This window comes from Aedes aegypti, chromosome 2, assembly GCF_002204515.2.
Source record: "Aedes aegypti strain LVP_AGWG chromosome 2, AaegL5.0 Primary Assembly, whole genome shotgun sequence".
NCBI classification, from domain to species: Eukaryota; Metazoa; Arthropoda; class Insecta; order Diptera; family Culicidae; genus Aedes; species Aedes aegypti.
In genome coordinates this window covers 463,008,308-463,027,506 of record NC_035108.1, presented here as the reverse complement: position 1 = coordinate 463,027,506, position 19,199 = coordinate 463,008,308, and the positions used below count along the sequence as shown (strand labels likewise).

The following is a 19,199-nucleotide window of genomic DNA, read 5'->3' as shown; positions in this document are numbered from 1 at the left end:
GCATCGCTTCGTGACAGATTACAAGTGTTTTTATTATATCAGGATAATTGCAGTGGATAGTTGGTTACATTAGCTATGTACGACACGATTGGGCAATCAATTATTCAAAAGGCCTCCTGCGTGACAATTAAATCGCACCACCAAGAACATACTTATCGATAATCTCCGACAAAATATCAGTGAACCGGTGGCGGAATGTGGCATCGATTTCGAAGGACTCCACAATCAGCCGGACTTTGGTACGCTCGTCACGAATGAAATCGTCAAATGGAGCGGATCCGTCCATCAGCGGTTTGGCGATTTCCATCGGGACCAAAATGGTCATATTGAAGAGGCAACTCTCGACCAGTCCGGCCAGCTCGTAGTAATCACAGGAGGCGTCGAATTCGCTGCGAGGAAGAATCTGCCCAATGTCCAACTGGTTGAGGGCAAGTTCTGCACGCAGCGCCTCATAGTAGGCGTCCAGCAGAGTGGACTGATGTTTGGCGCGAAATTCGCTCTCGCTGCCCAATGTGATCACAGTGAAAACATCCAAAGCCGGTGGGGCGTAGCGCGATAGTTGATAATCCAGCAGTATTCCGGCGGTCGGGATCAATTGGCCTGTACGACGAGAAACTAACAGATACCGGGGGGTCAACATGGAGTGGTTTTGAAGAGCGTTTAACGGGACGAAATAACAAAATACATAAGACTCACACATTAATGCATTATGGAAATATTGTGTCGAATTACGGTAACTATCAGAGCACCAGCATAAGCTTACTTTTGAGTTTAAATTGAATTGTTTTTTATTTTATTTTGCAGATAAATTACTGACTCGACTTTTTCATCGCTCTATGTTTTGGACAAAAAAATAGCGATAACTATTTTGATGTTCTATATTTGTTGCACCATTTATTCTCAAGTTGAATGGGGTATCCCAGAAAATATGGGCACGACTTTACCGTACTGCCATTCCAAAACTAATACAGAGAAAAATCTGACTTTCACACATTTGATTCTTACACCAATGAAGAGTAGATTCTGATTTTGGGCGATTTATTTAATTATCAATATGTAGATGACCTAACATTTCTCAGAAACACCTCTTATCAGTTTTGCACACATCGAGATATTTTTGAGCAACTTTGTTTTACAAAATTTATGCTAGGTACAGTAAAAATCTGATAAATATATATTTATCTGTGTGGATACGATAACAAATCAGACTATCACTTATTTCAATAGAAATTTTAAACTAAGGTACCTATATGAATTAAAAATAGAAAACAAATCTTTATTTTCACGTCAAAACATGTATTAATCAAAACATATGTTGCCTATCCAAAAGTATAAGGATTTGACTTAGGTAAATCTGAAATGTGTTATTTTTAGTGGGATAGTTTCCTCCGATTAATAGTAATGACTAGTGTTACAAATTCACCATAGTCCACCGTAAGTAAAGTGAATGTTTCACCCAATACGACTAGGATCCGGAACACAAAATAATACAAAAATAACGTGATTTTTCGAGCATTTCGAAAAAAGCTTCTACTATCAACAAAATAATAAAAAAAATATCGTCTACATAAAAAGAAATACATTTATTTGATTTATATTTGAAGTTGCGACACTTTTCAAAAACATACACTAAAACTCATCTAACTTTCTTGAAATAAACACTCAAACCTGAACACAACTTACATTAGACAACGAACACACGGAACGATCAGTAGACCAGGGAAGAATTTTTCATTTGACGAAAGGTTTTCTTCAACAGGGGCGGGAATCGAATCCACTCTCCGTAGCACAATACGCCTAAACGAGTGACGCTGCTAACCACACGGCTATGAAGCCCACAAATTGATTAATGTGGCATTAGAACCCTAATCCTATATTCTTTGAAGAACAGTAGGCCTTTTCATGTGACAGGTCCGTCTATGCATTTGTTTACATCGGATGAGGACTGGTGCTAACACGGGTCTGTCATTTTCATAAAAGAACTGTCAGAAAGCTTCAGGATCAGCTTATTTGAAACGTCTCGTGAAAAAGCCTATTGAAAAGTTTTGGCGGTTAAATTAGCAAACTATTTAAAATCAATAACAGTTGTATGTTAACACATGGCTTCTAATATCCAGCTTTTTACGCTAGCCATAAAACTACGGGGGATGAATTGAATTTGATTTTTCTTGTCTATATGTGTTATAGCTCGATCTTAGCAGACTGTAGCTTACGATTGTTGATTTACTTGTCAAGAATTTTCACTATTTACATTTGTTTGAGCAATTCTTCGAAATAACAGGATCTTCAATTATTTGTTTCAATCATTTTCTTTCAATAACTGCATTTCTTTTTAGGAATCCAAAATAGCAATGTTCAAAGTTTGGAATAAGTAAACACAATATGAGACGATAAAAACCTTCAAATTTCAAAGAATTTACGTAATAATACTAAATTACATTGTCCATAGACAGTCATTTGTAAACTTTCCATGGACTTTGTGAAAATAGGAGCGCTGTTTAAATATTCAAAAACAAATTATCGAAGGTTATAAAACAAAGTGTTTTGAAATGTACAAAACCGTATAAACGTCGTGATGTACGTACTTTATAAGCCAGTGCATGACTGGTTATGATATGACGAAGCTTAAACTTATGCTTAATCAGAACATTATTGGAGACCCATTCAAACACATTTTCCACCATTCAGAAAAGAGAAGTCATTGAAAATATAAAGTTGATTATATGATTATTTTGTGGAAGAGAGGAAGGGAAAGGTTTAGATGTTCCACACAGTACGGCTTAGTTTAAACCAAGGTATCTAGAAGGGAGGTAGTCCAATGTGTCAGATTTCCCATTCCGCCATTTTGAAATGCCAAGTGACAGCTGGCGAGTTTGTTTTGGTTGTTTGGATATCAGATGCATGACGCGACATAGTAGGTATAGAATGTTTCTTTTACACCCACATATGTGTAGTATACGCGGCAAAGTATCTGAATTTACTTCACTGTGTAATGCACTGATAGTAGAATGACTTAACTTACGAGATAGCATCCTCTCTTTCATCGGTAGACCATCGGTGGTAGGTGGCTCTCACCCGCTGCACTATTCGAAATTTCCACATTTATATGCATTACATGCAATTGTAAACCTATTTTTCAAGTAATCTGCTTTTTTTCGACACAAAACACCGGAATACTACATTAAAGACGAAAATTTGATTCGCGACAAAATGCTGGAGAAAATTTTCACTTCACTGTGTTTATGTTTGTTGGAGTAAACATTCCCTAACAACCCCATAGAAACGGTTGAGCACACAAACCCGCCAGCTAGCCAACTCGCCAGCTGTCACTTCCGCCTTCCCCGCAGCCTACCGCGCACCCACTGATTGCTAAGATCGGTAAACCTGTCATTATAATAATCTTGGTTTAAACAACAGCAGAACACCATCGTAGAACAAAAGCAACCACATGAACGAAAAACCAGCTTGACCAACAATCCCCATGAATGCACCCTAAGAGTTTCTTTTTTTTCATGTTTAGGTGACAAATCAAACATTTTTAAACATATAAAAAGCTGGATAGTATTAAACAAGACTCACTATGTTAAACTAGATCTAATTTTTAAGAGACAACTTTTCGTTCTACGGAAAGCTCCCGCAACTTTCACATTACTGGTTTTCACAAAGCATCATCGATCGGCTGCGATGAACTACCCGAATAAATATGAACCGTATCAGTACTGTTTCCCATAGCTTACTAAACCATTTCCAACAGTATCTGAACCATTTCGTATAATTTGCTGAATAACAATATACCACCCCTACGTAGAACGGTTTTCACAATTCGGCAAACAGTAAATAGGAAAATAACAATGTGGGGAATAGGCGGTTAAGTTATGTAACCATTCAGAATCATCGATTTTCTCGAACAAAATTTTCGATCGACAATTTTGCAAACGGTAGCTTTATTATCCATTTTTTGCTAAATTCATCATACGACAAACAATTAAGGAACAGTTCAACCATATATTCATTAGAAAAACAAATAACGTATGTTTAATTATTAGGTTACGGTTCTTTAATGAATTTTTACACTCTACTGTATTGTCATGTTGTGATTATATTATAAGAAATGAATATGCGAATTAAATTGAATAAATAAGAGAAAAATGAAACAAGGAAGTATGTGAACCCGCATAGAAAAATCTAATTTGTGTTATAGTCAAAACCACACATGTCTTCCATCTGAAATGGTTAGTGTATCGCGAACAGTTTTTACATTGTAAAACAATAAGAAACACAAAGCTGTAGACCATGAAGAACAGCTTGAGTAACCCATATCGAACAGTGCCAATATATTATAAAGCTCATATATTGTAGAACAATACGGAGATATAAATCGGTGAGAAATAGTGCAAACATTTATACAATGTTTGTCGAATGGTTTTTGTGTTTATTAGGCGAACAACATTTACACACGTGCATTTAACTATATATTACTATTTTTAAACAGTTCGGCAAACAGTTGCACGCATTGGTGTCAGACAAGTTTCGTCAATTTGAGAGGCACGCTTAAAAATTTACACACGTGATATTTAACTTTTTCGCAATAAGGCAATCCATGAGACAGATGCGATCAGCTGGTTTTTTGTTTACCGTGAGTTTTTGACATTTCGCGAGCGGAGTGACCGTTCGATTACAAAGGAAAATGTTGAGTTCTGGTAACACTCGCATGTTTTGTTTACCCTTCAGTTTCGGTTACATGCACACTTTTGGCTGTCACTCCTACCGCGGAAAGTCCTCATGGATAGCCTTATTACTGATCAAAGGCTATTTCATGGAGTCACGACGAAAAATGTGGAACAACGCATTTTATATGATATTTCTATGTTTGTTACTTATAATTTGAACCAGAAGAATGAAATAAATTATATTTTTTAAAGCCAAGTAGAAATTACTGCACTATTGTGAAAATTGTTTTTAGCGTGCATTTCATTTTTTGTTTTTCTAGAAACCGAAGTGAAAAAAAATATTTACGACGTCAATCCAGCAGTGCGAAAATCTCAGTGCCCGTGCTCTTTTGGAATCCATTGGTGAATGGTGAGTGTTATATGCATTAATATTTCCTTTAGCTTCTAATAATTTCTTTCTGTTTCGTTTTCTTTCCCTATCATAGCAGTTATTTTACATTGACGCAGCGCTAGAATGAGAAGCAACAACATTCAACCAGTTCCCGGGCAGCTGCCGGCAAAGTATTTATACCTCAAGATGCAAGTTTACATCGTTGCTTAGCGTCCCCAAGTGAAAATCTGTCAACAAACTTACATATTGTCACCTTTGTTTGCGAAAAAGTGATCGATAAAGCGAAATCCATCATTTTACGTACGTCCTTATTCTAACAAACACTTGAAATGTTTTTAAAAGTTGGTTTTATAAATCGAATGAAATGTAGTAATAACAAAGTAAAATAAAAACAAATAAAATAAATAAGTACTAATTGTCCTATTCATTGCTTATAATTTAAACATAAAGAAACAGTACCATATTCGGTAAAAAATACCACAGCGCACCGTAAACGTACTATTCCATATACATTAATTGCTTTTATTCAAATTTAAAAGTTTAATTATTCTGAAACTGTTTCCTTTACAGTAAATGGATCAAAACGTGGATGATATATGGACAATTGGGCAAATTGTGAAGGAAAAAAAATGTTCGAGAAAATCGGCGTTTTTGAATGGTTACATAACTCAACCGCCTATTCCCCATACTGTACTTTGTCTAATAACAATTTTCCAAACTGTAAAAACCGTTCGTGATAGAGTAGACTTATTGTTATTTTGGGTGGTGTATGAAATTATTTAGATATTGTTGTAAATGGTTGTGGATAGTTTCGGAAACAATGCAATTATGGTTCTTATTTATGCGGGAACACACTTTTTCCTTGTTTCATTCTTCCTTATAAAAGATGCAATTAAAACACATAATCTTAAAATTGATTATTCCCGTTCTCTCCCCACAGCTGGTTTCTAGTTGGATTTTTCGGAAGCTGTATTATGGCTACGATTTTCACATACATAGGAGAACGATTTTCTTCATTTTTCATCTCATTTGAGCAATTGAAATAAATAATTTATTTACACACTTTATTACGAGTCCACTTTATACTGTACCGTCGAACGGGGCTACTTTTGATTCCAGGGGCTACTTTGGACACTCACCTTTTGTATTTATTAGCAGCGTAAATATTAATCTGAGCAATTTTGTGTCTTCAGCACTTTTTTTAACCAATATATGCTCTACCACTAGGCATGATTTTTTCTTGGAACAACATCAACAATAACAGGATAAACAAGAAAACATTTCAAAAAAGCCCGAATAAATATTCACAAGGTATAAAACATTGGCTATACAAACATTGTTTGAATTTTCCCCATGTCATGGAAACTTATTGGGAGCATCACAAAACTATCGAATCGTCATATTTCATGAAAATCTTGTGATTTGTTTTGCTTAAAATTGTTGTTTTATTAAAATAATTGATCAAAGGTCTTATTTTTGCGACTTTTATTTTATTATAATGTTTTGGTTTGTGTATTTTACAAAATAAAAAAAATAAAATAAATGTTTGTAAAAGTGAAAAGACATAAAACACACATATTTCAATACGTACCAATGCCAAATTCACAACATAATCTCTAAAAAAACTTTTTTTCGTCATATTTTACATGAATTTGAAGTACAGAACAGTTGCATCCTTCAAATGCTTAAATTAAACTACTCTTAAGCCAGCTCTAAACTGCTAAGAAGCTAAAAGCATATTACAAAAGTAAACTTACTTCTTCACGATCTTGCTAAACTTTACTTCATAGATTGCGTTTTTAATGAAAATTACTTACTGGTATTAAATTAGTTACCGGTATTAATGTGATCCTTCAAAATATCGTTCATATAACAGTAAGAATAGAAACAAAAGAGTTTTTGTACATAACTCATTTATCATCACAGTACCTAGTAGTTACGTCGTTCGTTTATGTCAACTTGAAAATCAAGCATTCGTAACTGATAGTTCCATTTAAGAGGAAGTTGAAAATTTAAGTTTCATACTGCAAACTGAGAATAGTGAATGGCATGTTTCGTTGAAATTTGTTATATATGTGTAATTGATTTTAGCTTTGCCATTTTTTACATTAAGTTTATCAATGACAAACGTTCAATAACATCGCAGTGGACGACAATCTATTGAATCAGTTTGAAAGTTATAAGGAAAAATTATTTCATTAGCTAATTGTGAAAATGTCCAAAGTAGCCCCTTTTTTGTCTTGAAGGACACACTTTTTTCGCTATTCAAGCATATTTGTTATTTCTTGATGGATTTGCCTCATATTTTGCACATTTGTTACGTACACAAACAACTTAAATATAGGCAAAAATTATCAACATCTATCCATAATTCGAAGAGTTACAAATCCTCAAAATTAAAGAATGTGGAAATAATGTCAAAAGAAGCCCCGTTTGACGGTACCATTATATTTTCTACTGCTGTACACTTATACATCATTCACTATCCATCGGTCGATTAGTGGTTAAGGCCCAAGTAAAAATGGTGCAAAAGTCAAAAATGAAAAAGCAGTTTTCTCTTTTAAAATAAACAAATCGAAGAAAATAGAAACACACAGCTCTTTTATTTGCCAAATAAAAAGTCTGTGTGTTTTTATTTTCATCAATTTGTTGTTTTAAAAGGAGAAAACTGCTTTTTCAGTTCTGACTTTTGTGCCATTTTTTCTTGCACCTTAATCTGGAACTTCGGAGGCTTGCGAGTAATCCTCTTTTCTTTCGCCGGCATCCCAACGGATGCCGCACTTCGCCGCTCGAAAACTTTACGCCACCCGCCGAGCATGTGGTTGGTATTGAAACATACGGGACATTACGGGAAAATCCTAGTGACGCTTCCGGATCGACATTCAACAGCAGGAAAGTTTGAAGGCGAGCCGTCTCGTTCGACACAGGAGGAATTTCAGGAATTATCCACTTGTGGCTTCAGGAATCATCCGGGTGTGCTTCGAGGTGCTGCTGGATTATGTCCGTTAACTGGATTGCTTGGTGCATCTGTCTAAAGCGAACTTAACTTGTTTAACTTCCACTGGGCTTCTGAATCTATTTCACCTTGGCACCGAAAACAAAACAAAAAAAAACTCACGGAAACATTACACGCTCAAAAAGCTTCACACAGCGGTTGGAATTTCACAAATAAGTGAAAAAATGAATTTTCCTCTATCGATTAAAAAAATGTAACTTCTGCAAATTTGTATTGCTGCGCCCAGGTTGTTTATCTCTTTTGATTAAGATGTACAGAAAAGCATTTTTTTTTTGTTACCAGTCTGAACCCCTAAAATCAAGAACATTTATTTAGAGCTATTATGAAACGAAGATAATTTGTAAATCTATATCGTTCACAAATACCAAAATATGTAACTATTCGCCAAATTGTTAAGCATTGGTTAAATAAAGTAAAATGTACATGTGTCAGTGTGCTGCACAACTTCAAACAAAACCCATTTCCTAAATGGTAGTGAAATATTTCCACCATTTCTTTTAGAATGACATCTCCAAATTGTTGAACGGATTCTGAACAGTATGGTATTTTGTTACTGTTTGGTGTGGGTTGCTTAAACAGTTTCAAATAATAAAGTGTTTTGAGATCCATGTTGTATTACATCAAAACAACTGTTTGTGGTACATTAACCATTTCAGATAGAAGAAGTTTACTGTTCTCAATATAAGACAAGCTGTTTTTTGCTATGCGGGTAATGACTCTTGTTTTCTACTGTTTTTCAAAGCTTTTGACTCTACCAGCATACTTTGATCCGGTGGTTTCATTCTAATGATTTTAAGCCAGCGATAGAACTTTGGTAGCTGCGGTAGAATTCGGCCGCTACCGCACAACGGAAAATTTTGAAAAGAACCGCAATATATCTTATTTTCAACAAACAATTTCTTATTTTAAACAAATTTCTTTAGGAAATCTCTGAGATATTTCTGAAGAAATAATGGAAGGCTTCTTGGCATGAATCTGCCATCGAAATAAGAAAAGACAAAATGGGGATTATCATCATTACGAATAAATGTAAGACAAACCTTCAGTTTGGCACGAAAATGACGGTTTTCTTGAAAGCTCATTAGGTACTTTGCATAAACACAAGATTTTTGACATTCCGAAGCATTTAGGGTGATATTTACATTATTTTTTTTTTCATAACAAATATCAAATACAAAGTTTCTGCTCGTAGATACTGAATTTGATCTAAATTTAACAGATGCTCACATAAGGATTTCGGATAGGATTGTTTAGTCAAAACATAACAAATTATCCGTCCAAGCTTTAAGGCTAAGTAGCCCGTCATTCGTTTTAACAGCCATGGTGATTTTGCAGCTCGCAATTTCAAAGCGATAACACTCAGTCAACATAAGTAATATTGATGCAGAAAGTACCCAAGGAACAATTGGTAGCTTTTAAGCTACTTACATGTTTAATACAAGCTGCATAGCAGCAACCATTGCTGAACAAATTTTTAGTTGAATCATTAATTGAATAAAATTAATTTCCGCTGTTATTCCACTTGAAGTTTGTGTTTTGAATAAGAGCTGAATAAACCTCCGAAAATGCAAATATAGTAGCTTTTGTTCTACAACACATAAGAAGTTTAACAATTGACTGATTAAAAGCTTCTATAGGTTGTAGCCATCATTTTAGTAAAATATTGAACATTTGATTAACAACAAATCGTACAAAAGTTTCAGTGTCTAATACTTAAAATGTTGACCAGCATGATAATTAAAACTTAAAAACAATGCGAATAACAGTATATGAGTATGCTTTTATTCAAGCAAAACATATCATGTCTCTTTATGTTATTTTCAAATGTTTCAAATGTTTTTCAAATCAAATCCAAGACATGTAGGTGACTATGGATCAACGAGGGTAATGTTCGAATTGGATTAAAAACATCATAATCTAAATTTTCCAAATGTAGTGATCATCCCAAAGAACAATTGGTAGCTTTCAAGATACTTACGTGTTTAATACAAGCTGCATAGCAGCAACGATTGCTGAACAAATTTTTAGTTGAGTCATTAATTGAATAAAATTAATTTCCGCTTATAAAAAAGCTGTTATTCCACTTGCAATTTGTGTTTTGAACAAGAGCTGAATAAACCTCCGAAAATGCAAATATAGTAGCTTTTGTTCTACAACACATAAGAAGTTTAACAATTGACTGATTAAAAGCTTCTATAGGTTGTAGCCATCATTTTAGTAGCATATTGAACATTTGATTAACAACAAATCGTACAAAAGTTTCAGTGTCTAATACTTAAAATGTTGACCAGCATGATTAGTAAAACTTATAAACAATGTGAATAACAGTATATGAGTATGCTCTTATTCAAGCAAAACATATTATGTCTTTTTATGTTATTTTCAAATGTTTCAAATGTTTTTCAAATCAAATCCAAGACGTGTATGCGATGGATGGATTAACGTAATGGACGTAATGGCGACGTAATGGATCAACGAGGGTAAAGTTCGAATCACATTGGATTAAAAATATCAAAATTTAAATTTTCCAAATGTAGTGATCATCATCTGCGACGATATTGATATCGGAAAAAGTTACTAATCATAACATTTTGAATGATAATCGTATAAAGTATAAATAATAATTTAACAATAGTTACATGAAAGTGGTTACCCAACTTACAGTCAAGTGTCACAAATAAACATACATAGTTAATTATTGTTAAATAATTATGACAGCTGAAAAAATGCCCTACAAAGAGCTGAGAAGATGGTATTTAGATCCAAATTTAAGTCAATGTTCAACATTTTTCATTGGAATGAATAATAGTAGAATCGACACTTATTAAACTTCTCCAAAGAATCTCTGCCGACTTGTCAAGATTGTTTTACTAATGGGTTGAACAATTCATTTTTCCTTCTATTAAAGAGCCAATATTCCACCAAATAAATATAATTGTGTAAACAGATGAACAGGAGACGAACTAACGTTTTGGTTGCTTCGCACTTCAGCTGTTTCCATGTTTAACATGAACATGATTAAAAGCTGAATAGGTATTTTATAAAATCCTAATACAACATAGATATATCATCCAAAGAAGTCCAAAATAACGATTACTAAACACATTGTTCAGCAACAAAGAAGCCTTACAAAAGAGATCACATCCAAATTTTTGAAAAATGGACAAAATATCTAAAAATTGCGTTGTATTCCTTATGTATTGCAATGTTCAACTTACTAATATTATTATTATTTATCTTTATTTGAGTGGCTTTTCGCCCTTGGCGAATTCGGCACTAACTTACTAATATATAAAAACATGTTGGATACAATAATAACTGATGCTTTCTCAATACAATATTAAATTATGTTTAGAAAATATTTTGAACAGTTTTCTGACATAGGATTTTTGATTGAAATATATTTTATATTTGTATAATGTTTAATAGATGGAAAAAGTACGACAAATAATTAAAATATTAACCCAGTAGAAATATTGTATTAATAAATGAATTTTAGTATAGTTAGATGAACAATTCAATTGAAGTTTTAAGAAGTTAAAACTTATTATGAAATTCGATCAATCATTTCAGACTGTTTTTACTTTGTGAATAAACTTTATTTTTGACCAGCAATGAAATAAATTTTCTCACTGTGCGCTATAAATAGCCGACTGAGTTCAGCTCGCATCAGTACTGAACAGCAGCAGAAGTAATGCGCTTATTCAGTTGTTGATCAGCATAGCACGTGTTGATTACACAGCGTAACAAAAAGGACATTTTTGCGTGTCTCAAGGATCAAATTAAGTGTCTTGAGTAGATTTTGTGTTGCTGAATCTGATGCCAATTTCAGAAATGATCCAGCACGTCACAATTTTCAGCTACAGGTTGCCAAAGTTGTATAAAACTCTGATTTTATTGATGTTTACATAAAATTTAAAGTATAATTTATCAAACTTTTTTGTGATCTTATCCATTAAGCATACTATTTTGCACTTAAACCTTCATTTTGGATTAAATTTGGATGAAATTGTGCAATCAAATTTAGATTAAACCGATTTTTTCGACATGTTTGCTGTCTCCATACAAAATTCTTCGTTTCTCTTATATGGGAAAATACAATACTTTTTTAAACCACCAAAAAACAAATTTTCCGCATCGCAAGTATTATAAATTTTGCCGATAAGTATCGTTACACACATAAAGTCTGAAGTCTGTGGCAAATTATGCAAATAAATTACCTTACAAGCTGGCAAACTTGTATGCAAGTTTGCTAAAATAGTCAATTTTTGCATTTTCAACAGCCAATATCTCAAAAACTAGACGTGCTATGATATTTTCGAAAACGGCAATGGATTCAGCAACCCTTAATTGAGTAAATAGCGGTATTTTGGTGCTTGAGACAAAAACGTGTTCCGCAGTGTTAGTTATTGTTGAATAGAAGCTCAAGCATGATCAATAATCAGCTACAAGAGGTTTATATTGGACACTGGAAAGCTGATATATGAATTCAAGGATGACGCAGATGGCAAGGCATACCGCTGACGATGGGAAGGTCTCGAGTTTGAATCCAGTATTCAGGTAATTATTAAAAATGTGGTTATTAATTCATGGTAAAGGTATACACTGCATTTGATGTATACAGTGTTAGCTATTTTTAGTCATTTATTTGTTTAAAATCAATTTTGTGGAAGTTGAATAAAAGCTGAGATGAATGCTTATAAAGCAACTTTGAAGTTGTAGAATAAAGCCAATATACAACGACACGCTTTATAACTTCTCCAAATTTGTGTGAACAACGCCTGAACAAAGGCTTCACTTGGAAATAATTAAAATGTTGTTCAACATGATGCTGAATTAAACTGCAATAATGTAGTTTGTTAAACTAGCGTTGTTAAATCATCAATCCTTATTAAGCTAAGTGAAACCTGAATAAACATCATTACAATATATGATTACAGTCACTAAATGATAAGAAGCTTAATAATTTCGCCAGATTTGCTTGAACAATGTGTGCGTAGCAGCTGCAAAGTAATATAATAAAGCAACTATTCAGTATGTAGTTGTGAAAAATTGCTTAATAAATGATTATAAAACAGGCAAATGTTTCTTGGGTATGCTGATACTTTTTCAGCTATGTCAGTGCAAAACCAAATGGTTTTCTTTAATTCGCAGTCGTGAGATGAATTAGCCACAATCATTGATGCCCAGTACAAATTTCAATGACGGCATACTGCGCCTTAACAGAAATGTATAATATGCTTCAATGAAGTGATATATGAATTTTAAATATGTAGCTTTGAAATAAGGCCCTTTTTATGCAAATTGTGCAAGCGGGGTAAAATCGACCACTGTTGATGGGGTAAGACCACCATCCCTAATTTATACCAAATAAAATGTCTAAACCACTTTAAAAGGTGTAAGGTAAAGAGATGTAATACGCCTCTCTTAAGGAAAACTGCTCTATTGCAGTAGCAAATGCATTCAATTTTTTTTTATGTCAAGGTGTTGCTTATTTAGTTGGTCATGCTCTACACGCAACTTTCTTTTTCCAGGTTGCTTCAAAAAAGGTTACGAGATGTTTTTTGTAAACGGTCCAAATGTTTACGTTTCAAAACAAACCGGGCATGATGTCCCTCCCATAGAAAAAAAAAAAAAAGGTACACAGTGTTGTAGAAATGTGTACAAGAAAAATTCCACCACCTTAAAAGGGTCCATGAGCATTCGCATTCCGGTAAAAGTTTTTGTAATAAGTACAATAGTAAATAATGGTCTTCATCCACCCTGAGGCTTGCTTATCAGAAGCAAAATTTTAAACCAAAAACCTTATTTTCGATATTTATAGAATTTGTATCGATTGTTTATACTTCTCAAAGAATAAATAAGCGTAACATCATTATTTAGAGAATATTTAAGATATGTAATCATTATTACGTGTAAAAGTGTAAAAGTCTCAATCCCGAAAATGAAGAGGGGCGTATTGTACCGAGTTACCCTAACTACGTTGTACATTAGGTGGTGGGTCATTTGGCATAAAGTCGTTTGGTATAATCCCAACTAACAATTTTAGCGCTATAAGCCAATATTATTTGCTTTGTGCTGTATAACAGTTGAATTGGAGCAGCGAACGCAGTTCAAATTGAAAGCTGTCAAAAATAGAACAAGTAGCGTTTATACAGCTGTATCGCAAACAATTTGCTGCTATAAATATTAGCTGAATAAACTTCGTCAGTTACCGCTTTTCCTGCTTTCACTAAGCTGTAACTCAGCACCGTGAAAAGTAGCAACCCAATGATGTGAAATAAAAGTCCCCATCATTAATCTGGCTGCTTCTATACAATATGATTTATTATGCTGCTCAATATATAATTAAGAAGCGCTTTATCGTTAGTTATACAGCGAATATACAGCTGAAATTTTCGAAGAATCAATTCAGGAGCAGTGACCATTATTTAACATAAAAACGAAATTTCCGCTAGCTTTTCACATTTTATTTTTCACGTATGCCAGCATCCGTCTGCCAATCTATGCCTAATGTCTATCTTCCATAAGCCGGAACCACCCTCCGGATCCTGCCTAAATTGTTCTCCACGGATCGCGCTTTTCTAATGAACTGTGGTTCCGCTTCTCACTGCCCTGCATCCAGGGTGCCTTCGTTTAATGGTACTTGTAGTTCCTGCTGTGATGCTTCCGTTTGCCGCAGTTGATGGCATAGAAGAACACCATTCCGTCGACAAAGGCCTGGAAGAACGGGGCAATTCCCATCCGCTTGGGTTTCCAGTATTTGTGTTGCCATCTCCAAAAGGTACGGCTCACGGCTCCAGCGGCAGCCTTGCGTTCTTGTCACGGTGGCCAAATCAAGCACTCAGTTCGATCAACTTCACCTGGCTCAAGGGCGTATCCGGCTTGCCGTAGTAACGGACAGGGTCGTAAGGTCCGTGGATCTTCGGGTTGTATTCCGCCGGATAATCACCGAAAGCCATCGCGCACTCTTTTCAGCAGCACTTTATCGAAGAAGATTCCGCAAACGGGAGCAAAAATCTTCACAGCCTGTTGGATGTAAACATTGCGTTTGACGTTTCACACCCTCTTACAGCCTGATGAAGTGGTGTAAGCGTGGCTATAACATCTTTTACCATCATTATAGAATATTATATGGACCGTTCTCGATGTGGAACAAAACGGTGTGTTTTCTTTGCCTTCGATATATACTGTGGTGGCAGCAAAGACAACGTCAAGACTTGTGGATGCAGAGATCGTGAGTTCGATTCCAAGCGGTGGCAGATACTTTAATTGTGTAACATTGGGAACATTAAATTCAGATACTTAAGATATAAATTCTGGAAGCTGTGAATCAGCTTGGAAATAATATTTAATCGATAATACAGCGAAGCTGTATAAAAATTATTCAACAGTTGCGAAATAATTGAGAAAGCGCCTTCCGAAGATGTTACACAGCTACATGTCGTATAACTGTCGAGTTAGAGCAATGATCGGTATGAATAAGAGCTTGCCAATACAGCTTAAAAATAGCTGAGTAGATTCGCCAGATTTGTTGGTAAAAGGATCGCATAGAAGCTTTCGTTCGTATGTACAGCGCCTTTACTCAGCATAAAGCCGTATAAAGAGGGCTTAGAGAATGTTTACATTTGCACTAAATGTTAGTTGGGATGGTTGTTTGGCATAATGGTCGTTTGGCATAATAGTCGTTTGGCATAGAGAGTCTGAAACCAAGAATTTCTCAATTTTCGTTTTTACGTTTCTATTCAATCTTTCTGATGACTTCTTCTTCTTCTTTTTGGCGTTACGTCCCCACTGGGACAGAGCCTGCTTCTCAGCTTAGTGTTCTTATGAGCACTTCCACAGTTATTAACTGAGAGCTTACTTTGCCAATGACCATTTTTGCATGCGTATATCGTGTGGCAGGTACGAAGATACTCTATGCCCTGGGAAGTCGAGAAAATTTCCAACCCGAAAAGATCCTTGACCGGTGGGATTCGAACCCACGACCCTCAGCTTGGTCTTGCTGAAAAGCTGCGCGTTTACCGCTACGGCTAACTGGGCCCCTTTCTGATGACACAAGGCTTGTTTTGGAGTCAATTGATACAAAATGGCACTCTATTCAACAATAATTCGCTCTTGAATAAATTTAAGCACATTAGAAAAATTATTGCCAATAGTATTTTATTATTTATCCAGAAATTACCCTTCTTTGATATATTAATTTTTCTTTTGAGTTTCGCTATTGGAACAAATTTTTGCACTGATGATGTTTATATATTAAGCACAAATTTACCCTTATATTAATTGTTCTATTTATTTTCCTAAATATGATGTAACCATTATTATAGGTATGAAAACTGTTGATTTTAAATTTAAATAAATTTTTCCTTCTTTTATGCATAGGCTGTTCTTTGGAGCTATATTTTTTAAGTATTTTTGTATAGAACTGACAAAAGGGCGGCAATCGATAACATTGATCTGCTCAAATTATCAGCGAAAAGAGAAATCGATTACTGTAGTTCCTTTGATGAGTTGTGCTACTTTTCCCCGAATGTCGTTTCCCCAAATGCCATTTCCCGAATATCCCGTTACCTCGACTAGCCCACTCCCCCGGAAAATTTTTAGCACACATAATTGTCATTACTGTATACTAGAGTGGTTCAAAAAATCGTTTTTGCTCCACACCGCTCATTCAATTCTAGATCAAATTCTGAGTGTCCTCCCAAAATTTGAGCTCATTTGGATGAAAATTGAGACTGCACAAGCCCTTCAAAGTTTATATGGGAATTACTATGGGAAAAGCAAGCAATTCATTCAATTGGTCATGATGTTTTCCCATGTGCTTTTGGGGATTAGAGCTACATTGATACTGTGAGATACATTCATCAGCTACAACTTTGCCGAAGACCGTTTTTAAATCGGACGCCTCAGTAATTAGTTATTGATTTATATCCAGTCACAAATTCTTCGGCAGTGCTCATTTAACTTCTGAATAGGCAACATTGCTGCACTTGGCGCGAAAGATAGCACGCACAAATCATGGCTACTATGTTTTACTGCATATATCCAGTGATGCCTGCAGAACAGCCCAATAATTATAGCCAAAGTTTTACAACTCATTCAAAAATCAATAACTAATTACCGGGGCGTCCGATTTAAAAACGGTCTTCGGCAAAGTTGTAGCTGATGAATGTATCTCACAGTATCAACGTAGCTCTAATCCCCAAGAGCACATGGAAAAACACTATGACCGATTGAATGAATTGCTTGCTTTTCCCATAGTAATTCCCATATAAACCTTAAAGGACCTGTGCAGTCTCAGTTTTCATCCAAATGAGCTCAAATTTTGGGAGGACACTCAGAATTTGATCTAGAATCGAATGAGCGGTGTGGAGCAAAAACTATTTTTTGAACCACTCTACTGTATACATTTCAGGGGGGTGAACGAACTGACCATCTAATATGCACCCTTCTTTATTTAATTGGCGGTTCTTTCGAGTTTTACCGTCTTCAACATTTTTGCCAACATGTGTATAGACGAGAATGACAGAATACTTCCTTCTTTTGACTGTTTATCGTTCTTTCTTGTCACCACTTTTCGGAGGAACCAGTCATTGCCGCAATAATTTGTGGCGTCAATTCCTGTATTGGTTTAAGTGTAAATTTTGCCTTCTTTTAAAAATAGGCTGTTCTTTATGTTTATACTGTTATAAATTTTATTATTTAGTAAAGCTAATTGTGAACCATTTTTATTATCAATTCTTGCCAGATGTGTTGTAAGAATTATAATTATTTCGGAACCTGCCAATATTCAATATATACTTTTTTTGGGGCAAACGCGTGATCTCCTTACGAGATATGCTGGAAAATATATTATTTCAATCACAAACTTTACCTTTTCTCGATAATAGACGGTGTTTTTGATGTACACTTCCAAAATTAGAATTTATATTGAACCGTTGAAAAGTTTTGCCACAAATATTTTCTTTTAAAGATGTGAACAACATTTGAGCTGTGCTGTGAAAAGATTTTTTTTTGCGTTAGAGTCTGAAACATTTTAAACGAAAAATAATCTGTTCTCGTATAAAAGCTATTTTTGCATTAATTCGCATTAATAGAATAGGGCCCAAATAGCCGTAGCGGTAAACGCGCAGCTATTCAGCAAGACCAAGCTGAGGGTCGTGGGTTCGAATCCCACCGGTCGAGGATCTTTTCGGGTTGGAAATTTTCTCGACTTCCTAGGGCATAGAGTATCTTCGTACCTGCCACTCGATATACGCATGCAAAAATGGTCATTGGCATAGTAAGCTCTCAGTTAATAACTGTGGATGTGCTAATAAGAGCACTAAGCTGAGAAGCAGGCTCTGTCCCAGTGGGGACGTAACGCCAGAAAAGAAGAAGAAGATCTTTTGATTAGAGCTTTTGATATTTTGCAAAAAAAAAATCTTCTTTTATCAAGTAATTTTTAGCGGGTGTTACGTCCAAATTGGGACAGAGATTGATATGCAGCGAAACATTCTATGAGCGTTCCCTTGATGAATAACTGCGAACTGTCCTTGCCAATTTACTATTTTCAAATATGTATATCGCAACAAGCTCAAGGGTACTCTATGTTCTGAGATGTAGAGACCCGTCACGAATGTCACAACATTTTTTGAAATTCTTAGCTCGGATAATCTCTGAACAAACACCACGCTTGTTTAGAACCTACCAATTTTTATTTGCTGTGGGCTCGGTGGTGTTGATCTCGGTAAAAGCTTAAAAAATGCCGATATTTATTTCAAGTCAATCATTATGCCAAACGGCCATTATGCCAAATGACCATTATGCCAAATGGCCATTATGCCAAACGACCATTATGCCAAACGACTTTATGCCAAACGGCTTTATGCCAAACGACCTTATGCCAAACGACTTTATGCCAAACGGGGTACAATCGTACATTACTATCCAAGTTAAATGAAACCAAATTTATTATAAAAACAGGCCAAATTCGCATTTTTTTCCGAAATACGGGTGTTCCAAGATGGGTAGGGTAATTCAATATCCACGTTAATCAATGTAGCATTCATAAAACAATATACTTTGTATAATCACAGGGAGCTGATACATTTTTACGCACAATTATGTACGAAAATCG

General features: G+C 35.0%; 2 protein-coding genes across 3 annotated transcripts in view; both read right to left on the bottom strand.

Annotated features, from left to right (window-relative positions):
- Positions 1-13: 13 nt before the first annotated feature.
- The window catches only part of LOC5568178, a 62,434-nt gene continuing 43,248 nt past the window's right edge, over positions 14-19,199 (bottom strand). For both annotated transcript variants that reach the window (XM_021848205.1, XM_021848206.1), the window contains one exon: positions 14-615. In XM_021848205.1, coding sequence (XP_021703897.1) covers positions 128-615 — 488 coding nt within the window. In that variant the 3' untranslated portion in view covers positions 14-127. The remainder of the gene's footprint in view (positions 616-19,199) is intronic.
- Positions 14,533-15,150, bottom strand: LOC110677212 (putative ATP synthase subunit f, mitochondrial). The gene is given in 2 exon segments (XM_021848212.1): positions 14,533-14,892; positions 14,895-15,150. Coding segments are annotated over 2 exon segments (324 nt in total). The 5' UTR covers positions 15,040-15,150; the 3' UTR covers positions 14,533-14,713.